Consider the following 25,867-nt stretch of genomic DNA (forward strand, 5'->3'; position numbering starts at 1 on the left):
ACGCTAACTAAGTGTTTTGTTTGTTCTAGGTAAGACGGCAATGAAAGCATAATGTTCGCCACCTGATCGCCCGAAACCTCGCACACCCATAAAACATCGACCGGACAGGCTCGTGCGCTTCGTCGACCGAACGACTCGTGTGGCACGCGTGTGGTTGGTCTCGGGGGAATAAAAAAGGCCGCAAAAAAGGAAAGGTGCGTGCCCCTTTGCGGAGTGGTGGAGGACGAACGGAAATCGTGACCTGAGGGGACGCCGTTTCTTGCCGAGAACCGATTCTTGCACAAACGCGAGAAAAAAAAACCCTCTACAAACTGATGGGTGAGGTCCACGGTTAAAGACGGTAATCTGCATCGTGGACGCACATGAAGGAATAAAACACACGTTTTACAAGCTCGAATTAACGGGCTCCAAACACTTGAGGTGGAAAAAGTGGAAAATTACGTGCCAGACTGCGAGAATTCCAACCCTCCCAACCCTCGAAGCGCATGCCGAGGGAAGTAAATGGTTTCAATACTTTTTGGGCGGAATTTGAGCGTGATTATCCTTAAAGTGCGCCCCAAAGTGTTGGAAAACGATCTTCAAAATATTTACGCACGCTCGCCACATGACGTTTCGCTGTGTTCCACCGTACGACGCTAGCGCACAATGGGTAAGTGTGTTAAGCTCCCGAAGCTGCTGATCCTGAGCTTACGATTAAGCAGAGAAAGTTTGACCGAAAAGCACCCGGAATGGTTTGTGTATTTACTACGCTTGACAGAAGACGATTGTTTAATTTCGTTTGTGAACAGGTTTTTCAAAGGATTTTTTAGAAATTAGAGGAGTTTTTTAATTGAAACTGTATTAAGCATATATGAACTAAAAACATGTTTGAACTAAAAAAATCCACAAAGCATATTTGAACTTTTGAAAAACTATAACATGTGTTCCAGTTTCGGCGTTTATGCAAAATTTTGAAAAACACAAAATCAATGAACACAATTTTTATGAATGCGAAGCAACAAAAGATGGATTTATGATAATTATGCAGCCAGTGATAAACAGAGTAGGCACGTTCTCAGTGTAAGAAGTTGGTCTGTTGATTTAAGCATTCCCGGTTGACAGAAATTGACATTGTTGCTGGTACTATGTAGTTCCAGCAAGAGTCCCAGCAATCTGCCATGGAAAAACTTGCTGGTACTACATGACAGCTGCAAAAAATTTGAATTTTTGTCAACCGGGCTTCATTCTGTGATACATCTCACCAGTTTTAGCTACTATTTCATAAATAATTATGAATCGTGACTACGAATTTGAGATAATCGTGCTAAGATTACAGGAATTACTTAAGTTTAAAGAAAAACTCAATTTCTAAATTTGGTGGGCAATAATGTATTATTTTTGACCATTTTTGTCTGGAAAAAAACATATGTTTTCTCATAAACTATTTGTTTACCTGTTTCCAAATTTTGCATACCAGTTGAAACACAAACAATTCTGTGTGAGATTTAAAAATATTGCACATGATTTATTGTGATATTTGATCATTTTTTGTGTGTTCAAAATTACCAGCATTGGTGAAAACACACGCGCCTACCCTGTCTCTAAAGTATTTGTTCCAGAACTTCCTAAACAATACAATCGTAGCAATCATTGAGTTTGTGTTAGATTGTCTGTTGTGAAGCTGCTACAAACAAGAAAATTAAGTTGTGAATAGTATTAGAATTTCAACTGAAATCCGGTCGTTTTAACAAAGAAAATCTGCAACATTGCTTTTCGATGTAAGTCTCTCATTATTATATTTTCGAATGTGCTGAAAAATGTTATCTTCCTCAAACCGAATCGGGTTTGCGAGTTGAGACATCAAGGTCAGTCGCGAGTAATTCGACACAGTTTTCACGGGCTGTCAACTGTCGCACAAATATTGTGGGATAAAAAACACACACCCCTGCCAAAACCAATCATCGTAAATTGGGTTGTCGTCTGGTGCGATTTGACCCAAACTTGCGATGTACGAAACCCGAACCCGAAGGGAATTCCCTTCCGGTGCGGATCTAAGGAACTCGTAAGCGAGCGCTAACGGATAGACCAAAAAAAAAAAGCACGCACACACCCCGACCGACACCCGTTGATCGCCAAATCGAAGACCCGTTGTGAATTGTCCGCGAGGTTTTTCTTTTTGTGACTTTTTCGTTTGTCCGCTCACCGATTTGCTGTTTTGGGTGAAATTTTTACGAGAATGACCAGCTCGTTAAGGTCCTCGGCGTCCGCACGGTGGAGCACGCGGGGTTCCTTCAAAGGCCAGCCTGGGTGCGTACGGCTCGTTTCCTCGTTCGCCTCACCTTTGCGGTTTCGTCAATCGCAAATCGTCTAAAGATCTTCATCAGAACTGATGAAAGTGCCGTGCGAAGGAGCAGCCGGAGGGCGGGCGAAAGAAAAACGAAACAAGCCCGCTCATAAACTACCTGTATCGCCAAAACATAGCTGCAAGCGGGAGGCAACATGAATTTTCGCCACCCACCACCACCACCACCTCCAGTGCCCCGTTAAAACTCATTCCCACCCGATGGCACGATGGACGGCCCAATAAAAGCTAATTTACTGGCACATTCGAAATTATTTACAGCCACAGTCGGTGGCAGTCCGGCAGCCGTCGAGTGTCTCATTCCGGTTTGGGGGTTTGGATATCGCGAAAAATGTCGCGCGATGTGCCCCTTCCGCCTGCGAAACCGACGGGACGGGAGACGGACAAAACGACGAACCCGGGGGATTGTTTTGACATTTCTGATTGTTTCCTGATCGGGTCGTTTGCCCAACGTGATCGTTGCCGAGTGGAGGGGGATGGATGGGTGGAAAAATGGGAGGGTGTGGTGAAGGAAGTGGACTGGTACGGCAGCCGGTGGACGATCAAGTCAATCACGAACGACTCGATCGCAAAACTAACTGTTTCTCCTTTTTTTCGCTCTTCTTAAGAAAATGTAAAATAGTTAAATCCCTTCTTGCCTCTTGCCGAACTTAAAACCTCCCCCGAACCGGATCACAAACAAGCAACGAAAAAGCAACAAAAAAGGAAATAAAATTGACAAGATCGGAAGAGCCGATTGGGAAGCCGCAAGCACTTGCTTTTGGCAATCGAAGCGAAAAGCAAAGTTCGTCCCGAAAAAAATCAAACTCCCCTTTCGCATACTCCCCGCTGCTTGATGGTTCGGTTTACGGGCGCTTGTTTCTGCACGGATTGATTACTACGGCGGAAGAAAATGGTTGCCAGTCAATAAATCACCCAACTCGAACGATCCCCCCCTCCCCCCACCCCGCTTCCGGGTCAACCCTCGGGGTGCGAAGTGTTTGGGACGACGGCTTTTGACGACCGAAACAACATGTCGTCCCGAACGATCATTGAATTTGATATTTTTGGCCACATCTCACCTTTTGCTTCTTTGCCTCCCTACCCCCGCGCGGCAATTACCCACGTGTTTATGACGGCACGCTTCGTTTGCGGATTCGCTGCGTGTTCCATTTCCACCACCGTTTTCCTTTAGTTTTACTAGCGAACCACTAGCGGTTTCCTGTTCGCACCGTAACGATTAACAATGTCATCCTGCCCAATGGTGTAACATAAAAAGGGCTGGCAAAGGAACACGACTGCTGGGGAAAAGACACAAAAAGTGGCCAAACTCGCCATAGCTCGATCACGATCGTGGGGAATGAGTGCGCGTGCGCGCGCGAATAAAACACGCGGTGTGCAAATATTACGCGCCCCATTGTATGTAGAATATATGACATACGTAGGCGCAGGCTTTAAGGCGAGGGTAAGAATCGGGCTTGCCACGCTCTAGATGGCTCCCCCAACAAGGTGTGAAAAGATTGTTTCATGCTAAACAGAGCTAACCTCTGCCACGGATGAGTTGCTCCGCAAGCCGTAAAGGTTTAGTCGGAAAGTATTCTTTGTTCTACCAGGTGTCTATGTTTAAATTGTTCAGTTATTTGTAATGTTTCTATTGAATTTATAAAATACAACATTTGTTTCATTGAACATAAGACGATATTAGTTTTATTTGGTGCAAATTTACGATTTGCTTCATTTTAAATATCAAGATTACACCCAAGTAACGATAATTTGTTCTGTATGTTTTTCAAAAAAAGCAAACCTCGCTCTTTTTACATAGTTTGCGTTATTCATTAGTATAAATCAGAAGAAAAAGATGTTATAGATGGTTTAGGCAATCCAATATTGGTGGTTTTGAATGTCAAATAATTTGTGAAAATTATTCGTGGAAATTATTTGACGTTAAAGAATTGAATAAAATTACTTGAAGACCAAATGCAAACAACTTCAGCAAATCTGTACCATTTAATTCAAGTAATCTAGTGAAAATCAATCAGTACCTCTAGTGTGTATCTAGTGTGTAAATTATTTATTTGTGGTATTTTTCAGTTTCGGAAAATGCTTCTAACCCCGATGAGCAGAGATTTTTGTAATGAATTTTCCGCATTACTTCAAAGACCACCAAATGATGTAGCACTCAGTGAAAATTTATTCTTGAAAATTATCACTCTTCTACAATGGGGTACAAAAACTCCCATAGATCTAACACATGTTTTTCGAAATTCTAACCGCATTTGTGTTCCGCTCACCATTGTCAACATCGACAGTGAGTGGAAAACCATCACTCGCAGCCATACAAAAATCATGTCCAACTACAACGCCCGAACCCCGGGTTTGGGGTGTCGAAGCGTTATTTATTGTGTTCGGTTCATATTAATAGCAAATCAATGGCTAAACACAATAACCGATTCACGGCGTTCGAAGGGAACACGCCGTTTTGCGCCGAATCATTCAACACCGGGCCAAGCGCGAGGTACGAAAAATGAATGACCAGAAATAAACGAATTGTTAACGGTAAACCCCCATGGACCATAGAGACGGAGGTAATGAAAAGTTCAGGGTTGGGGGAAAGGTAGCAACGATCTTGTCCCTCAATGGTGCAGTGGGCGGAAAAACATGGGTCAAACATATGCGTTCGATTTTTCGCTCCGCACCTTCGCGTCGGGTGGAGTTGAGTTGGTTTTGGTGCTGCTCCGATCGGCTGCGTTTAGAAGTCGAAGCATAATAATTTACCGTGACTTGTTTGTCGTATGCTAAGTGCAGGCGGGCAAAAACCGGGTGTTACAACCAATTAAGCATTTATGGGTGATTGTTTTGCTTCAGTTTTAATGTTGAACAAATATCATAAAATCACCCTTTGCGAAGGGGATGATTTTACGTTTACGTACTCGTCACAGACGCTCTTGTTGGGGGAAAACGATGCTTTATATCGTTCCACTCTCACAAACTATAAATTCTTCAAGGTGTTAAGGCACCTTCCACCCCACGCAACGAACCGAAAACTGGGACTGAAGAAATTAAAAAATCCATCTAATGAATTACGAAGTTTGTCAAACAATCAGCGCCCCGGAACGACCACGCGCGTGCGGTTGTAATGGGCTTTTAATTCGAGTGTTGACTCCTTTTAGGGCTCATAAATTATTGCTAGGCACTCGAACCGTCCAGCGCACCTTCGACCGGACCGGTGGAGGTGGCCCGGAGGATCCGGTAAACGCCAAAGATAGCGGGCAATCGAGCTGGAGTATGCTTGCAATCGTTTGAAGTCTATCGTCGATGGTACCGCGACGATCATTTTCGCACGGCTTCGGGGCTGGCCAAAGGGTTGTCACACACCTTCATGGCCACGGAGACGCATCGACCCCCCCCCCCCCCCCCCCCTGCATCGTTCTTCACAGGCGAATTCATTACCATTCCCGAAGGCCCTTTCCCTTCGTTTTCCGCGCACGACACGTTCGTCCGAGGTCCAGTTTTAATGTAATTTAGCACTTTTTGTCATCCCGCCCAGATTGCAAAAGTGTGAAATGGGTGTTTCGCCTCGCAAGCGGTACGGTGGAAATGGAAAACGTTTTTTTTTCTTTTCTTGCCTGCCTCGGTTCATTAAGCATAAAAGCCCAGGACGAGTCCCAGGATGGACGGCAGAGTCCGACGAAGTACCGTACTCCGATCGAAATGGACATCCGAATAGGAAATGGTTAGAAATGTGACCATGTTGTGGCGATGCTCCGATCTTCGTTTTTCCACCACATCAAACAAAGGGACTAAAACTGTGTAGAGCCAGTGTTTTTTTTCAATATTACTCTGAAATAGCTTGATGTACAGCAAATTTTCCATTAGAATGTCAGCTTCAATAGCTCTCGATGAGGAACTTTTTTCTCAGCATTAAAACGCTTGTAAAATACGTAGGCAGAAGTGTTTAATTTTATTGGAAAAAATTACTTCTTCTCACCTACTTCTCAAGCAATCAAACACCAACACTCGTCAGGTTAATTAGACGTTTCTCATTCCTTTCATTTCAATTTGTTTCTTTTTTTTTCCTACCATATTCCCATAGTTTTGTAATGTTTCTATGACCAACTTCTATCACCTACAAGAATGCTTACGTTAACTTGAAAATTAATGAGCCTCCCGGCAAAAGTAGCGAACGAGCGAAAGTGACCCATCGGGCGAGAATCCTCTTCCGTCCTTCGCCCAACAGAAAGGGGTTTAATTCGCTCCGTTCCTCCAGTGCTGTGTTCGAAATCGCAACAGGAAACAATATAAACTACAATAAACAGATACTTAAAAACGGACATTACGGGTGAAATTTTGGCACTAACCATGGGCAAACAGAAGAAAAAATAAGCAACCTCTTGCTGCTGCTGCTGCTGCTGCCGAAGACGGCATAAAACGGGATTGCGATTAAAACGGGAAGCGGCACGAATAAATGATCATCACATGGATGAAGAAAATAAACAAAAAAAAACTTCTTCATCCTGAAAGTAGAGGTGGGAACCTTTGGGGACGAGCGGGGAGGATAAAAAAGGTGCCATACACAGAGACAATCTGAGTCGATTCGCAGCTCCAAGTTATGTTGTGTAGCCGCCCGGTGGGTAATTCTACAAGATCTGCCCGGTTGAGCGTGGCCACTGATCGACGTCTCATCCCAAATCGCCCGTCCCATCCCGTCCCGTCCCGTCCGCTGTCCATCCGCTATAAAGCAGCATTAACAAAGATCGCCTGTACGCATCGTACGCTCGCATGTTCCTTTCTCTTTCCGGTCGTTCGGTCAGGTTCGTTTCAACCCATCGGTGATCTCGCCGTTGACCATATTTCGTCGTGTCATATTTATGTTTCACCGAGCGGTGTTCATTTCGGGCGGGATGGGAGTTCTTCCAGGGTTTAGGGCTGGTTTTTTCCTTCTTTTGTCTCTCAAGGAAGCGCAACGGAAAGGGGGACACGAAACCGGAGGAAGCGAGGAAGTTTACCTGTTGTTATTAATTTGAATTTTCGGACGCGAAAAAACCCTACAAAAACGACCACCGAGTTGGTTGGCGGGATGATTACAAAATGGGACCCGAAGTGGTTCGAAGAAGGAAGGGGAAGGAATGTGGGGAGGGGGTGTTTCCTCGGTCCAACGGATGAATGGAGCCGGCAGCAATAATTGGCCGGTACGAACGATCTCTTCAGGGTTCGATTCGGAATCAACATTACCATCACCTTTAACTGTTAAATATGCATGCGCGCCTACAAACGAACACACTTACACACGTACGCGGCACAGGCGGGGACCTACCTCGCGGCGTTCCATATCGTGAGCGTATTTTATGAATGAAAATGACCGCCACGACTTTGTTGAGATGACATCGCTGCACGGTTGTCGGGTTCGTCGCCTTATTTTCGCTTCCCCCTGCGCGATGCAAATCTTTTGTTTCTGGTCACATTTGGGCACGCTTGATTTGTGCTGCTTGTGCTTTCCAGTACTGGATGCTTTTTAACGCCCCCTTCCGCCAAAGCGATCGATGGCATTCGGTGTGTGGCAAAGGGAATAAACAAATCTGCACAAAAACGACCTCCCCTTACCGAAAAGGGCTACCAAGGGGGTGTTTAGACGCTTGGCCTGCGACAACGACACTGCTCCTATTTACGCGTGACCCATTCCACTGTTAATCGATCGGAACCGGGTGGCTTTCCGTTGCCTTTGGACGGCGACGAAACGAACACAAAAAAATCGACCCTAAACCGGATCGCTAAAACCAACTGCATTCGTTCCGTTCGCGTCGTTTTAGTTTTTGTATCCCCCTCCCATACGGCGCATACTTGGCGCATTCAATGCATTCTTTTGTTGCACATCGGTTGGCGCGATCGATCGATTTGGAATTGCGCTTGTGGCCAGCAGCGCTGGTGGTTGGTTTTATTTATTTCTCTCCACCTTTCTCCACCCGCTGAATGTTCGCACACATGGGTTTATGCACTGAACGCATGCGACAATCCAATACGAACGCGCGTGTTTGAGCTAAATCCTTCGCCCTCGGGTGCCTTCATTTTCTCGCTTCACTCCGCCGACCAAAACTGTGCCACCGCACAGTATCATATCGTGTATATCCCAGCCTACCGCAGGCCAAGCTTATTTGGACAACGATAGGATTTAAAAAGCAAACCATCTCAAACAAACAAAAAACCGGGGTAACCGTTACCATAATGCTCCACTCCGAAATCGTTTGGAAGGCCTTCGCTCTGATACGGCGGACGCTGGAAGCACGATTGGGCGTTAATTAAATTGAAATGTCATCCTCATGCCGTTTATTACGCGCTCCACGCCAACGAATGTTTGCTATAGGGAGTGTTAAAAAGATATTACACTCACTCGCGTTATCGTTATTTAAACTTCAGCCCGGTTTCTTTCGGTCGCTCGCCTGTCCCACGTGCAGGACGTACCGCCGGCGCTGGTGGCAATCCGCAATCCGGACCGGTGGAGTGCGGCTTATCGTTCTGCGATTTTGCGGGCCGTTAAAAAGTTTTTAAGACACCGCCACGATCCGATCTGGGGAGGACGCGCGCGAGACTGTTTTTGGAAGCAGCCGTTCGCCGGTGCTTGGTTGGAGCACTTAAATTTGACACTTTCCACCCCACTTTCCTGGCTCCCACTCTTCGCCCGGTTGTACCGCGGTGTACACTAACTAACGAACACTAACCGACCGGCAGCGCTCAAAGCGGTTCTGCGCGGAGGCTTCAAGATAGCACCTACTAGCACCACCGCAAACGAGCACCAAGATAATTAAGAGAGAAAAAGGGTAGATCGGGGAGGGGGCTGTTGGCAACAAATGTGGAGGGTAGAAATAAACAGCTTATCTTGCCAGCGCTCGGCCACAAACCAAACCGAACCGTCCGCTGCGGTGAAGAATTGGCAGCCGCCGGTCGCTTCGTACAGCCGTGCTTGGGTACGATTTGAATTTAATTGCGCATCAGTATCACCTTTTTAATTAATATAATTTCATTTCGCCTGTTCCGAATGCACGCTGGGGACCGAAAACGCAGCCTCAACCACTGCACAAGGTCTTGTAGGAACCCGTGTGTGTGTTTTTTTTTTTTATTATCTTCCTCTCTTAAGACACCATTACAGATCCGAATTTGTGTACGCTCGTCGGTGCAAGCCACACATGCGTGCTGCATTTACACACGATTGGGAGTTCTCTTTTCCGCTGCTCAAGAAGCGGCTCGGGACGATATTCTGGTACCTGCTAACTGTTGATAACAACAACAAAAAACTCCTCGGACGAGAAATAAAGCGGTGAAATGCACCACTGACACTGACCATGGACACCATATTTAGTTGGCATACATTAGCATTAATCGTTTCGCGACTAAACTCCGTTTGCATTCAGCGCAAAAATTGGGTTTGCGATGCCAGAGCTTGACCTACCGACCAGTGGAGTGGTCTCTAAATCCGACATTCCCGTTGGGCGAGTGAGCTTGTTTTCTTGGTGGCTAAATAAGGATTTTGCATATACTCTTACATCGGTGTGTAATTTATGTGATATCCTCTTCAGTGGCATTGCTTGTGCAACGCCGTTTGGTGTGGGTTTTTACTACATCATCTCCTTATTTTTTAACTGTTAACTGTTGCGCAATTTTGTCAACTTTCGTTTGGACCGCAAAACTACCAGGTTATTTTAACACACATTTCTGTCGCCTAAGACGTACTCAAAACACCTCTCGTTCGGTGGAGGTGCGGAAAGCGGTTAGTGCTATCCATCCATCCATCCGGGATCTAGCATCCCGAACACCGAGATCTCTTCGAATCCGTCCGTGGGCCTCGTAGACTCGTACCCAAAAATCTATTTCAAGCACTCGAGCTTCTCAAGTACCCATCGAACGGAGCACTCGAAACGAAACGGCTCCAAAACGAGCCCCCTAAGACGGGATGATCGCTCAGTCGTATCGCTAGCAAGCAAGCACACGCACACCCCACGCTCTCGATATCAAAACGCCGAAAAAGCGCCCGGTAATGCGAGCCCCAAAAGTCGCAAGGGAAGCGTCTTCGGACAGGGATCAGCTGAAAGCAACCCGAAGAGGGGTTTAAATAAGCGCAAGAAAATAATCCTCCTAAACGGCGATATCACACTTCGATTCAGCGAATATTTGGGTCACAAAAAGGGTCATGCAAAACGGCCCGCGGGGGGTGGAAGAAAACGCAGGGGGAAATATGGAGGGAGGGAAAAGGAACGCTCGTCCCGAATCCCGTGGAGAAGTTCGCGAAGAACGCGAAGTGTTTCTGCATTGTCACACACAGGTTGCCCGAATCGTATGGAGATTCCCACGATTCGCCCTCCCACCCCTGCGCGCCCCGTCCCGGATGGGATGGACGGGCGCGGGCGCGGAACAATCGAGTCAATTTGTCACAGGTGAACGATCGATCAAGTGTGTTTTATCGTACCGCGCGCAGCATAAGCCGGCCCGAGCGAGCCCGTCCGGAAACATGAGCCTGCTCGTGCTGGCTCGTGCGCCACATGCGCCTTCCAAGTGAGCCGAATCGCTCTCTCGCTCTCTGCTCGAGAACGTGGGGATGCTTAAGATCCCGATCAACATCGTCGCCAGCACGAGCTCTCGAGAGCATCACACACAGCATGCCGAAGTTCGCGTCCCGCACCTGCACGGGAGAGTGTTCCATGTGGCAGCATAAGAGCACACATCCAACACGAATGTATGCTGCCCGAAGGAAACCGGAGAGAAACGCCGCCCAAGAGCGGGCACATCCGAGAGTCTTCGGATAAAAAAAAAACTAAAGAAAAGAAGCCGTAGTCATCCAAAGGCAAGGAAAATATAGCTCCGGGGCTTTGGAGCTGACCCGACGGCCACTAGTTTACATGCGATCTTTCGATCGTACGCATCGCGATCGGTTCGCGCGTTTTCGCGTTCGCTTTTTGCACCTGCACCAAGCCGCAACCATCCTTCCGTCACTTTCGTCTAATCTTCTCGCGAATCAGTTTACTCGCGATTTTGTTCTTTATTGTTAGCTTATTTTCCGCCATCCCGTCGATGATGTGACACAGTACCCACACGAGAGTTGTTTTCCTAATTTTCCAGTTGCCATTTCACAATCGGTGTGATCGGGAGCACTTCCACGGAACAACGCCATGCTCAGAGTGATTGGATCGGGTTCGTCGCTTGATTTTCGAGGCAAATAAAAGTCGTTGAAATCTTTCGTGTATATCATGTGCCTATATCGCGTGTAAACGTTAGTGCCATCGTTGTGCCGGATATTTTATCATTTTTTTTTGTTCTTACATACACTACCACATACACACACATGTTATATAATGTGTGTGGATATAGTTTGTGATTACACGCAGTGAATTCCAAGTGCCTTATTTTCTACTGGAAACGGGTTCATTTCCGAGTTATGTTGGATGAAGTTGTTTGCTGAGGAGGTTCAAAAGAATTGTTTGAAAAATAAGGAAGATTAATTCGTCAAGTGTCATAACCTTATGGGGTCGCGGTGGTGATCTGTAAAACTGGAAGAGAAAATTGTGCCTCTTCACCCACAACGTTTGCGACGACGTGTTCCGACCCGCGGTGTAACAATGAAGAACAATAACGTTCCGCAGCACGAGATCGCTGATCTTGGGCAGCAGCAACACCACCAGCAGCAGCAACAGCAACAGCATCATGACCCCAGCCAGATACAAATCACTGACCTGCGGCATCACTCTTTGAACGAGATCCTAAAGAACAACATGGAGATCATGAAGCCGTCCGAGCTGCACGGCCTGCACCACGGCTACGACGACCATCAGGGATCGATGGATTGCAGCGAGCTGGTCGGCGAATCATCGTCGATGGGCGGCCCGGCGAGTGACAACAACAATAACCACCACCAGCACCCCCACCACCTCCACCAGCACCAACAACTGCAGCATCAACAGCACCGCCGAAGCGATAGCAACAACAACAACCACGGTGTCACCCGGGGCAGCATCGCTCACGGTGGCAGTCACGCACCGCCCCCGGGCACCCCGGCTAGCACCACCGCCACCCCCGGCCCCAACGCCAACCACGACGGCGACGATGACCTGAGCAAAAGCCAATTGATATTGATTGATGATGAGCGCAGTTCCCTGCACGGCGATGACGACGTAAGTTCGATCCCGCACGACGCATCCCGCGTTGCCACCCATCCTTCCTCGTGCCCCTCGCGGGTCGATCCGCGGACGTCTTCATCGCGGCCGGCGACGGCGATTTGCATTCGTCTCGAAAACCTGCTCTCCGTCTTGGGCGCGCGTGATGAACTCGACATTCCTAATTGTCCGAAAAAATGGTGCCCTCTCGTGCTCGGATGCCGTGCATGTCAGCGGAATGGCGCACATTTCTCCCGTGCGACTCCTATTACATTCCAATGGTTGAGCTTTTTCCACCACACTTCCCTTTTGCCTCTTGGTAGTACGCTCGGCTTCTGTTCTGCTGGCTCTTCTTGTGCTGGCCCTCTTTTTATCGCCAAATCATTTTTCCCCCCCTTTTGTCTTTCCCATTCGTTATCACTGTTTCGTCATCATTTATTGTTGCTTCCCTTTCCCAACCGGCTCGCTGATTTGATCGGAATATTTCAAATTTTCTAATCACTCTTTCCGAAAATGACGCTCCTTCGCAAAACCAGGTCCGAAATCGATCGGTCGAACTTTGTGTGTGTTGCGTTTGGTTTATGTTTTACATTTTTTTTCTTCTTGTTTTGTGTTACACTGTGCACTCTCTTTCGCTCTTGTTTCATGTTGTTATGCTTTCTTTCCGTAACTCCACACATTGTTACTGCTTTGAGCGTTCTGCTACACGCTACCTCGGCCGGGGTTTTCTACCATCGTCACCCGTTTATCAGATCCGCCAGCATTTGCGCTGGCCGATCGATTGTCGATGATTTTTAATTTCAACCTCCATCCCCACCCCCGCCCGCCCATCTCCTCGGGCCTGTGCTGCCGCAATAAAATGTTGCAAGTAATCCGAGCTACGTCAATCATTCGAGATTACTGAATTAATTATTACTCCCTCTCTCTGGCTATCGGTTTTTTTTTTCGTTGGGAGGACGGTGGGGTCGGTAAGGGTTGCCCGATTTCACGCTGATGAGTATGGGCACACGCAATAGACTGCCTTTTTTTCTTCTTTTCTTTATTACAAAGTGGTTCCCGAATTTTACAGCTCCCTTTTTCCCTTTGACCGCCAGCGCAAAGGGGTTCGCGAAGAAGGTTGCGTTCCTCCGCGAGGCGCAACGGAGGCGCCCGTGCTTCTAGTGGCCACCCGTCAAATGTCGATCCACCAGTTACCTATTTGATGTTAGCGAGGCCCGAAAGCGATCGAAATCGATCGCTACCCGGATCGACTACGCATTGACCCAATTCGCCAAAGCAGATTACATTTCGAGAGGCACGCTCGGGCGGGACGTTTGCCCGGAGGAACGGGAAGCGGTACAGAAACTCAAGTGGAACACACATTGTCTCATAGAAAGGGTATCGAAAGGGGGCGAACAATGTGTGCCGATCGAAGTGAAGACACTTGCTGGCCAAGTGGAAACCGCCTCCGTTGGGGGGACGCGAAAAACGCGACACACCTCCGAATTGTTTGTTTCAATTTGTTTTCTCCAAACGGCCGGGGTTTATCACAACAGCGCGTTGAATTCGATCGCACCGGAGAGGATCGGGGAACCGTTGGGAGGAAAAACAAACTTTCTGGCTCCCGTGCTTTAGGTTTTTTTTTATCTCGGTCGGTAAGACAAATGCACGACTCGAGCACAAAATCATGACCACACGTTTCGCTCCGTACGTCTGTGGCAGATCTTTTGGCGTGCTTCAACGCCTCACGAGACAATCTTGAGCGTTGCTACCACTTGCGCCGAGGGGATGTCGCTTCTCAAGTTCGTTCTCATCCAACCGAAACTGTCTTGGCGCTTTCCATGCCGTGCATAAATTAATATACTCTCTCGGAGAGGGGGAAAAAAGGAGCCCACAAGAGGGGCAGACGGAAACATAGGAAAACACTTGTTCTCGCGTGGTTCGCTGTTGTGTTTCCTCCTCGCCTTTTGGATCCTCCGTTTTGGCAACACTTTTCTTTCCACCAACGAAAGGTGACTAAATATTATATGAAAGAGAAGAAAGAGAGATAGAGAGAGGATAAAAATGCGAATCAAATGATCGGAAAGATTTGTTTGCCCCGATTTTTCCCTTCTCAACTTCTACCGTTGACCGCGAGGACAGGAAACGTTTCTGTAACCTAAAGAAGGTAAACTCTTCCGCTCTACCAAAAAGTTTTCAAACCCCAGTGAGGTACTCAGTGAGAGGGAACGGAAGGACGGGACGCAAAATTATGGATCCCACGAAACGGCGTCACGACGACCGCAGGAACCGCCGCCGGAATGCCGGCCGGAATCCTCCAATTTATGTGCCATCGAACAGCATGTCAACAGCGCCACCGTTTTCGCCGTCCGGCGTTGCAACGATAATGTGCGCGACATCGACATGAAGCGCGGTCCCCGTCGGTCCGGTTTTGTCTTTACTTCCTGCGTTTTAATCACATGCCACAAACATAAAAAGGTTTTCGGTAATCTCGTTAAACATGTTAGCGCTGACTTTTTTTTCCCCTATCTTTTTGGAGACACTTGTTCCCGCGCAAGTTGTTTCTTTTTTTTGGAAATGTACACAATGTTGGGGAAGTCAAACCCACGTTTTTTTTTTAAATTGTAATGTGGTTTAATCCTTATTGAAACCAGCAACAACAAACTGGGTGCGTCAAGTGGTGGCAAGGTAAAACTGTTAACATATTCACGCTCGGGTCAAAAGGCAGCGTATCGGAGCTTCGATAAGCGAAAAGCTGAAATTTACATACATTCCCGATCAATTACTGTAATGCTCGCATGCAAATTGCATTCTACGCTTTGTACGCCAACCGCGGGACGCGTTTAAGATGATAACGGTTCGTTAACTATCGTTTAAAATGTCAATTCTAGTTATTGGTTTTACCTTAAAACCGCGACCGGGAAATAAGTCTCGTTAATCGGCTTACCGCACGACAGGATAAAGCATATTTCAATTATCAGCGCCACGTGGGATAAGCCGACAAGAAATAAGGTGCTTAAGCAACCTCCCACGAAATCTTCGGTTCGTAAACTTTGGTGTTTTCGTGCAGCATCGCGCGGTGGAAATCAAGTGCCAAAAGCGTTATCCTTTTGATAGTGGATGAAAACGCAAAACATCGCTGAAAGAAAACCAACCAAAAAATCAAGTATGGGACATGTAAGTCAAAGTAAGCAACAAAGACCTGCTGATCGTACAAAGGAAGAAACCCTGCTGCTCGTTGGCAACACATCAAACGGCAGCGTGCTGAAAATTGGAATTAATTTTTATTTCCTTTTCCGCCCCGCGGTAAAATTTCTTTCCACCCCTTTGCAATTCCCACCTCTCACCCCTCTTGCACCCACCCATCTGGGCTGCCCCGCTGGGGGTCTGGTTTAACTTGGTGACCCAAATTTCAAGTGTCGATTCCAGCCGGCTCAATTTTTCCGCCGAATGCCACCGAACAACAAGATCAACACGCGGCCACTGCATGAGATGCGATGATGCTGCAATCGTTGCGCGGATTTTAATGATGAGATTTTTCCCGACAGTCGTCCCTTAGCCCTTTCGTCGCCCCGCGCCTTCCTTTTCGGAGGGCAGTTTGCGCCGAACGAGAAATCACGGCCAACCGGCCAGCCCGAAACGAACGCCAAAAATCTCAAGCATGATGCCGGACGAACGGGGGTCGACTTGAAAGTGCTAATAAAAACAAAAATCTGCACATATCTGCCCATTCAACCGACCGTCGAATGTGTGTTCTTCTGGGGAATGCAGCGGCGAAAGAATTCCATCGAAAACGGGCCGCTTGGTCACTTGGTCGGTCCGCTTTTGCTCGCCTATTTGGAAGCCGGCCGTAAAAGCCGCTGAATAAAGTTATGACAGGCAACAAACGGTGCCGGTGGGGAAGGAGCCAACGAAAGGGGAGCAGAGAGAGAGAGAGAGAGAAAAAAAGGGGGCTGGGTAGGCCTCGCACGGGGAAAGCAAGAATTGTGCACAGAATCATTATGCTGATCCCCGAAATGCAATGAAAATTGCCCCACTCTTGCTTGCGTCCTCCCCGAGACCGGGCCAGCTCGTGCCACCTTTTCGGCTGATCGTCAGGTTGTGATACCGCGTGGCCATCCCGAATGCTGCCATTAATTTGTGCCGGTCGCTGTACAAACAAAACGAAATAAACAATAAAAATAATTACAAGTTAATAATAATTTATTAACCATCCGGCATGTGCGGTGTAATGCGAGTGAAGTTGAAAACCCAAAGGGAATTCCATCGCAGATTCTTTCAGAGAACTCGAAATGCTTGTAAGGACATGGATGGCAAGGATTGCTACTACCGAGCAGTGTTCGGTGTGATATCTGGCGGTCTGTAACATCACCCGGTCAAACCGAACAAACCCGCGTCTTTCTGTGGGTCATATTTTTATTCATTCTCATACTTCTCCGGTGGTTTCTTTGACATCTTCCCTCGTTTTGGCGGCATGCAACAAAAAAAAACGAATGAAAAACCCGAAAGGAATTTATCTCCACTTCCTTTGTCCAAGTGTCGCCTCCATCGCGCGCCGCCCTGTGGTATGTTTTTCCTTCCCTTGAACTACATTTTCAGACCCAATCGGTCCCTGCCGTAAGGAACGCAAACGCCACGAAAGGAAGTGACCGCCGAAGATTTATGAGTCAGCGATGTTATTTACACGATGCGGAAGAAATTGATTTAAACGCTCGACTAGCGACGAAACCGGGCGTTCGGCGGGGGAAGGTGGGAGCGTTCGAACCCACCTGCGGGATTTGCGGCGGATGAATGCTAATTTGTCTTCCGATATGGCACCGAAAGCCGCCATACCGAATATTGTTTCTATTTTTTTTTTCATGCGAGACAAATTCGCCATAAACCGATCGCGATAGCCCCCTTTTCCTGACGCTCAGGTGCAGGTGAATTTTTGAGGCAGCCGTGATAAGTGATTAATTTTCCCACGTTTTTTACCCGCGCGACACCCAGAAAATCATACGCGAGGAATAAAATAATATTTCTTTTCATTCGGTTTCGTATGGCAAGGGTGAGTGCAATCGATGGAGGCTTTTCTTTTTCGACAATGAAATCGGGTCACAAGTCGGGTGAAGTAAGTGAACCGAGTGGAGCGAGGCGCGGAAGTAATTGGATGATCATTTATTTTGGGAGAAGAATGAACAGCCTCCGTTGCAGGAAGGTTTCAAATCAGTTTCCCATTAATAATGGCCACTTTTGCTTCAGGTACAACTGGCGGCGAATGATTTTCATCGCTGCTCCGATAGCTTTCCGAAGGGTGTTTCAGAAGGGACGCACTGGCGCAGCACATACCATTGATCGCGTAAGACTCGCCGCGTGGAAAGTGACACAGCCAATGGCATATGATGCGCCCTTTTTCCTTCTGCTCGGTTCGTTCCGTCGGTGTGAAAAGTCGAAATCATCCGCAAAAGGAAAAAACGATCCCCATAGCAAGACGAAGTTCGATAGTCTTTTGATTTTTGATTGATCTTTCGCTTGGTAAGAGTGTGTGCTTGGCGACCGACGGTTGGCGAGCAGCACATTCTTAACGATCCACAAACGGATCGCTCACCTTCGCTAACCTTTTCTGCGGTTCCAGCGCCAAGATCGATAGGGGGATGGGTGGGGTCACCAGCCATCGGGAAAGTAACAAACAGACCATCGTTCAGTTCGAAAAGAAAAGTAAAACCTCAACCCGGGGATGCATTCAGCGATGCCCGCAGCATCTCGTAACAAAGGTTCACCCCCGGTAAGGGACGTTAAAGGAAGAGAGAAAATAATGCAGACCCACCGAAAGGCGAAACGCGCGCGAGCGCTCTCACTTATGCTGACCAGTATATAGAGTAGTTGTTGATTGATTAACGTGTAAAGGCATCGCGCGCCCGGGGTTTACCTTTATCACACGACCATATTAAAGCTTTTCCCTTCGCCTCCTCACCGTTTTTTAATCGATCGACTTCAAGCGCCTCCCCAGCGCAACATAAGCGACGAACCCGCCCGACGGGGAATTCAAACTACCGAAAACGGTTGAACGGAAAAAAAAAGTGCATGTTCCTCTCGTCGACACGCGTTCGTCGTCGTCGTAAGCTTTCGGTTCAGCTGTAAATGAAGTGACCATTTTTCATCGCCGGCGGTTGCGCTGCCGTTCGGAGCAAAACGGATCGGAACCCTTTCGGGAGGGGGTTCGTCGCTTCAATCACGATCAATTTCTTTTTCCACCAAACGGCGCTACAGCAACCTAGGGCAACCTCTCGCCGCCGGTAAAATCGTCAACACACGCACACCTGGCGTAGGCCTGATTGTTTCGTGAGCCTTTTCCCCCAATCGGAAAGCAGCGTTCATCTCCCAACTTAATTACCCGCGGAAGAATTGGACAATGTTCAATGCATGTTCGAAGGGGGGAAAGACTTTCAGTAGGTTCGACTAAAACGAAACGAAATCGGCCCCGCGAGCTTCCTGGAAGCGCATAAGCGATCTCGTTTTCTTCGCATGCTGCCCTTCATTTTCCCGCCGTTGCCGTTGAGAAACACTCTTTTGTTACTGTTTTGTTTTCCTTTAATTGGTGTACAACATACCCGCGAACATCCGCGCGATCGGTGTGTGGGCACGAGCCACGAAAATAAAAAGGCCATCGGATCCGCAATGACGGACGGGTTAGATCGATCTACCGCGACCCCGCGGTTCGTACAGTCCCAACCCGCGACGTGTGGACGTTCGATGAATGGTCCGTCACCACCCGAAAATTAAACCCAAACCCTTCCCCTCCCCAAATGGGTGAGTGAGGGATAGCGTTCAGAAAAGAAAGAAAAAAGGCAGCATCCCCCAAAATGTAGCGTTAGGTAAGATGCTTTTTAATTGCTGGCGGTCCTCTCGATGGTTGTTTCCTTTCTTTCCCTCCCCCCCCTTCTACACCTATCATGTCTTTCACGAACCGTTGTGTCTTTACGTAGCGGCTGATCGGATTGTACGTTTTAGAAAAGTTTCCGATTCGCTTTAATCATCGCCAATCATGAAAAACGTTAAACTATCATTCCAAACGCAACCACAAGCTCGCCGAGCGGCGTCTCGGCGCATAATTATAGCCATTAACTGGCCGGCTCGGGCGAACATTGTTTCGCTTTTTCGGGTGCTTCTCGTTTCAAAGCCTCCCCAACGGTGGGCAGGTAGTTTTGCTTTGAAACTATTAATTTCTCCAATACGACAAAAACGGTCCACAGCACTTGAGCCCACGAGCCCTCGGGAGTGAGTTTAATCGAGACGGAATTATTTTACGACCCTCCAGCGTTTGTGTTGCGTTTGATTAGCGCTCTGGAGCGGTTGACATGGAAGGGGAAATTTTAACTTCCAATAACCACTCGGGATTTAAGGGATGATCGGAGTCGTTAATTCGTACATGTATCGATACAGTTTCACCAAAAACTGTCTTGCGTGTGATGAAACATTTGTCCATGCTCCCCAAAATAAAACCCTACGTGATGTTTGACGGACACTTTGATGCTCTTTTCCTTTCGGAGGATTTTTTTTCTATCAAAAACCTATAATTATACCTCATGCCTTCAGCTGTCACGTAAGAAGGATGAAAATAATTCAACTCCTATGCACGATCGCGTTATCAGTGGGTCGCAAATATCTTTAACCATGGGAGAAAGCTGTTCTACAATTTAGATCCTTATTTTCCGTTAGTTTTTCGTTTTCTTTTTCTTCATGTAAAATTTTTAAATATTTTTATCCTCCCTCTAAACTGCTCGCTGATCCGCTGTACCCATCCACTCCGATCAGTGTTTGCCCTTTTCGAATCCATTCGTCAACCGGATATTGTTACCAAATTTTGTGCTAATGAGTTTCCCAAACCCGACCCAGAACGCTCGAATAACGAAAGGGCCGCCGAGCTAGCGAGCTTGCTTTCGCAGGCAATTTCCTAATTCAATTCGTAAAACCGGGTTCTCTCGTGTTGCTTCCTTTCATTTTTTTTTTCCTCTCCTTTCTCGTTCTTTCATCCCGTTTTCAACATGGTTTCTTTTTAAACACTCAACACACTCGTCTAACCCACCAAGGTTCTAAGTTCTATGTTTGCAAAGTTGGCTCATGCACTTCCACGCTCGAGATGGCGTCAGACCGTCTGGGCTGATGTTGCTGTTTTTTTTTTACATTCGGCTCTGTGCCTTGTACTATTCCTTTTTTTTGTCTCGTCGTTGCCTTAAAATGCGTAAGTTTGTAACGTTTTGTTACCAGAATTTATTATTACTTTTTTTGTGGCGGTACATTTTCAGTGACCTCAGTTCAGGTCTGCTAAAATTACGCTCATTCAACGACGCCGACTTGGCAAAGGATCGAAAAGTAGAAGCATAAGAAGAAACACTCACACATACGCACACATGCCCGTAAAGGCAACTGGAAGGGTTCTGGGTGCGTACACCCCTTCCAGCTGTTCGGTAGGTCGGCTGATGCCTTGGGGGCAAATAAAATTTAAAAAGCCTCCCCATTCACAAAGCGCCAGGGTGCGTCTAGCGGGCAGCGGGGTGGAGGGCGAGCGGCCTGGGGAAAAAGACCCATTGCGAGCGCTACCCCGGTGACAAAATCAGCATGCTTTCTCATTCTGTCCAATTGACTATTGATACCACCAGAACGAGAAAGCATGATGATTTTGCCACCAGGGTAGTTGCGCCTCAACGACGGTCCTGCCTACTCCCTGCGGAATAAAAAAAAAACAATGAATGGATTTTCCTCTACCGCGTTCCTTTTAGTTCTAGTTTGTATTTTGTTTGTCGATCGTTTTTCCATTCCTTTTTTGTAATGCACAAATTTTCTCCTTATGTTTACCGAGTGCTTCGGTGAAGTCGGGCATAAATGAAACATATTGCTAATTGTATTCCGTCGAAAACACACAAGGGTGTTCATGCCATTTTTCGTTGTTGAGTTAATTTCTCGTACCACCAGCAGCACTGCACACCGTTTGGTGGTTTTTCTTTCGATAAAATATTAACCGTCGCATATTGCAATTTGCCAAACTCGATCGTACCTTCGCGGGCTGGTTAGTAACGGCATGACAAAACCAGAACAATGATGAACTCGACTCGGTTTGATGGGATGATACGCTTCCCTTGTTTGGGCGCTCGCGATGACGCACGATCAAAAACAAATTGAACCTAATGAAGCACCCAATTGCCAGCGTCCATCGACTTTCCCGTGCGGCCGTTGCGTTCCCCACCCCTCGGGACCGGTGGCCAGATTAGCAATTATTTCGCACAAACCAAATCCACGACACGCCACGGCGTATGTGTGTGTGCTTAGTTTTCGCCGTCGCCGGCCAACATTCCAGGCATTATCCGCGCGTCTCACGGGAGATTACCGTTTAGAAGAACATTAATCATCGACTTCTGTCCGGTTGGGGTATGCTGGAAATGCTCCTCATCAGTTTTCGTTATTTTTATTCGCCCGCGAACGGGTCGCCGGCAAGTGAATGGAAGCTCGACGGTTGGGTCAACATGTGAGTCCGTTGTGGTTTGGAATTTTTCTCTTTTTCGTTGCCATTTAACCATCCACCCCTCCCCCGTTCGAGTCGTTGCGTGATGAGGCGGTGGTTCATATAGAAATTGACAAAACAGAAAAATGCCTCCCACCTCCCACTCCCCACTGATGGGATCGACCGTAGTGGGTGAAAAGCGGTCCAACATTCCTCGATCACGATCGATGTGACCAACGTTCGGTTTGCGTTCATTATAAGTACACGCATTCCGATAGGTCGTGGAAACGGTATGTTCCCTTTTTTGGCGAAGTGTCATCCGAATTCCGAAGGGGAAAAACTTTCTGCATGTCATCGGCACTAGTGAACGAATATTGGTCCCGTTTTTCTTTTCTGTTCTTTTTTTTTTTTTGTTCAACCCTAGTCCTAATTTGAACCGACGCGCCACATCATAAAAATGAGCGATGGTGAAAAGTGGAGGTGAAAATTGGACACCGATCGAGAAGGTGGAAGGGTAGGGAGAAAGAGAAAAAAAACATGGGAAGGAAACATTTTTATGCACCCTCGACGAGCGCGGCTCGGGGCGGGGCGGGAGGTAAAACACATCAAATAAACTCCCGGCACGCCGATTACGCGCCCTAATCAAACAGGCTTCTCCGCACGGCTTTTGCGCTCGGCGCGCACCAATTTGCCCCGGGTCGGATATCGGTCCGATATCGGCTTAACCCCGTTCCCCCCCCCCTCCACTTGCGACGCCTGAAGATCGTCGAGCTGGTGTCATAAAAGTGCACCGAAGCGGGCACTTCAGAATCTGGACCGGAAACCGCGACAACCTGCGAGTCTGCGCGGTCTTCCAGCGCCCTCAAGCCGGACAACGGGTGCGAGCGAGCGTGCGCGCAACCATTTATGGTCCCACCACCACCAGCATCATCACCGGTGGCCACCCCGCACCACCGGTTTCGGAGCGGAAGGCGCGACCACGAACGCGAACTGTTTCGCGTAGTCCGGCTCGGTGGAAATTAATAAATTATTTCATTCGAGCACCCGCCGAAAGCTCCTTTGCCATCGGACCATCGTCCCAGCGTTGCTTGATGGAGGCTCCGGATTATTCGTAGGCTCATTCACAACCATGTGCTACTATGCACTCGCACATCCGCCCGGCCGATGAATGGGACGAATGGGTTGCTTCGGGATCGTTTTGAAGACTGATATTCTGCAAGCGATTCCCGTTGGCTTCATCGGGTTTTTTCTTTTAAACGGAAGACCCGGCGTCTATCGGAAATCTTCCCAGAATAGAAAAACCCGGCGGGTCGGCTTCCTCTAGCGTTAGCGTATTTTTGTTTGTTAAAAATATTTCCTATCAAAAACCTTAAAACGCCCCAAACGAAAGGGAGTCACACCGAATGCAAATGAACCGTCCGAGACGCGTCCGCCACCGGATATCCGAGAGCTATTTTTCATGACATTTTTCTCCCTCCATTCGCCCCGGTCTGCCTCACCACCGGTTTGTCTATCTTGCTCCTTTTTCCTTCCCCTTTTTTTCTTGCTTTTTAGTTTTGACTCATCCACCCCAAAGGCTCGAACTTATCGAACAGCCGGAGCCCTCCCGGGACCGGACCTAAATTGCCCCACAAAGCAACCTAATCGATCGGCCATGGGTTTAGTTTTGACAGCAAAGTGTTCGAACGGGATTTTTCTTCCGTGCCCGTGCGCCTCACATTCTCCCCCATCCTCCCTTCTTCCTCCCCGGGGATCGATCGTACGTTATCGGTTGGTGCGCGCGGTGGTGATCGTTTTCTCATTCTTGCTCTCACGGCCGATCGGAAAGGGGGAGCAGAAAAAGAAGGCAAAATCTCTGTCAATTAATAAATTAATTGGTCACACATTAACATTCGCTGGGAACGCACCGACCTGCCGTGGATCATTTCGAAAACCGATCCGGAAGCCCCGGGCCCGGTCCCGGCCAACGTAGCGGTATCGTGCGTAGCGTTTTGTGGTGGGAAATCGACCGATCGGCCGGAGGATGTTCGGAGCTTCTCGGACGCTGCAGATGGTAGCATTCTTGCGTTAGATATCGATGTCGTTCCGAAGGGAAGGAAGAGCTAAAGACGGGGATTCGATAGTGCCACCCAAAACCCCAGCGATTGAAATTGTGTCAAAGATCGAATTACTTGTGACAACGCTACTCTTTAGCGTTCCTTTTATTGTCTTCTGTGATCATGCTTATTGGGTTTTTTGTAACTAAATAGGTGCTAACCTGTGACCGAACCACACCATATATGTGCAGCAATGGTAAAGTTTTTTCTTATGTGTAATCGAGGTAGCATCAGGTAAATTTTATGAAGTGTGAACAATTTTCAGCGATGAGGAACACGAACGAATGGCAAAGACAAAACGATCCTAGAGATTATAGTTCTGCTGATGAGTTGTGGGATTCCTAGGAATTTTACTGTTAAGTAATGCCTCCTTGCGAGGATTACTAGGCTTTCCATTCTCTTCTTGATGTTCTTGTTACAAAATAGCACATCATATAAGTGTAGTGTAGAATATTAATAAGTTTTCAGAAAGATGCACATTTTACTATTTTTAAAAAAATTAATTCTTGACAGAAAGAACAGCGACTTTGTGTATAGCCTTCTGGCTGGTTTTCAACCACGATATGGCATTCTATCGGAGTTAAGGGACTCTAAAACATTTCAAATATAGGGTGACAAGCTTCAAAAGCAACATAAAGTAGCAGGTTTTTTACCACTTGTCGCAGTCTTTCTTTAAGTAAACTACGTTGTCGCGATTTTCCGAAAACATGTTTGACAGTAGTTTTGAGCCGTTTTATTTGAGTAACTCACCTCGATCGGCACATGTCCATCTTTTTCTCTGTTTTTCTCAACTATCAATCCAGTTGAAGCGACCTTCTGACCCAAAAACGAAATGTTTGAGCCATTGATTCTCCTGCTTGTCGTTATGGCCTCTGTTGTAATTTGGGGTCCTGAAGCACCAAGGCTCCAAGGCTTCGAAATGATTTTTTAATATTGATCCAGGATTGACCAAATAGTCAAATATCCAAATCAGCTGAGTTCGGCGGAGAGCAAATGTCTCACAATATCAAACAAGTGCGTTCCTCGATAAAGCTGCATGTTTTAACATATAATCAAACGTAGTTGTTTTAATGTTTTGCCCAAGACGGATTCAATTTAAATGAATTTAAAAGTCGTTCAAATTTGTCCATTTTGTTTTAATGCAAACGTTAAGTGTAACATTAACATTGAAAGTCATCGTTCATCAGTTCGTATCGTATTTTATCATTAACGTCCTACTATTTACCCTTACGTAGGGTTGAGTAGGACAAAAGTATCTTAAGATGTTACATCGAACAAGAGGGTCTTGGATATGGTTTGGTGTGCAAAAATGATGCAACTATGAAATTAATTCTACTAAGCTCAACAAGTCCGAGTTCCTCAATACGTCCAACCATCAGAAGGGATTTATATGTTTCTTTATCTTCGAAATGTTTCCTTCCCATCATCCTACCAAAAAAGGTAGGTTAAGTTGAACCATCTTAACTAGACACTCCCGCCATCAAATTGGCTTACTCCTAACAAGCTCCAACCAGATCTCGTTGGCTTTCGGCGGATTCTACTCGAAGGCACCTCCTTCGTCGACTGATCAGCGTCTATAACCATTTGCCGGTGGAAGCGTTGAAGTTAATTACTCTTCTAATACATCGCTAGCGATTTTTCAATCATCACCAAGGTGACCACGAAATCCGTCAAATTCGGTGCTCCCAGTTGCAGTGTGTACCAACGTGTGTGTGTGTGTGTTCCAATTCCTTTTGCTTGGCAAACACATCGAACTGGAACGCGGTGCAATCGATGGTCCGAAAGTAATTCCGTCCCGCGTGCTGCTGCCGTGCTCAGTGTGTCGAGTGAGCTTCGGTGGACTCCTGGAGCTGACCCA

At 47.2% G+C, this 25,867-nt stretch overlaps 1 protein-coding gene across 2 annotated transcripts in view; it reads left to right on the forward strand.

Annotated features, from left to right (window-relative positions):
- Nucleotides 1-604: 604 nt before the first annotated feature.
- The window catches only part of LOC131287185 (transcription factor AP-2-epsilon), a 44,895-nt gene continuing 19,632 nt past the window's right edge, over nucleotides 605-25,867 (forward strand). Inside the window, exon 1 of one of the 2 annotated variants that reach the window (XM_058316212.1) lies at nucleotides 605-649. In XM_058316212.1, coding sequence (XP_058172195.1) covers nucleotides 605-649 — 45 coding nt within the window. Of the gene's footprint in view, nucleotides 650-11,922; nucleotides 12,475-25,867 lie in introns of those variants that run through there. The other variant, XM_058316211.1, reaches the window with a different exon arrangement.

The sequence above is a fragment of the Anopheles ziemanni genome, chromosome 3 (genome assembly GCF_943734765.1).
Source record: "Anopheles ziemanni chromosome 3, idAnoZiCoDA_A2_x.2, whole genome shotgun sequence".
Taxonomy (NCBI): domain Eukaryota; kingdom Metazoa; phylum Arthropoda; class Insecta; order Diptera; family Culicidae; genus Anopheles; species Anopheles ziemanni.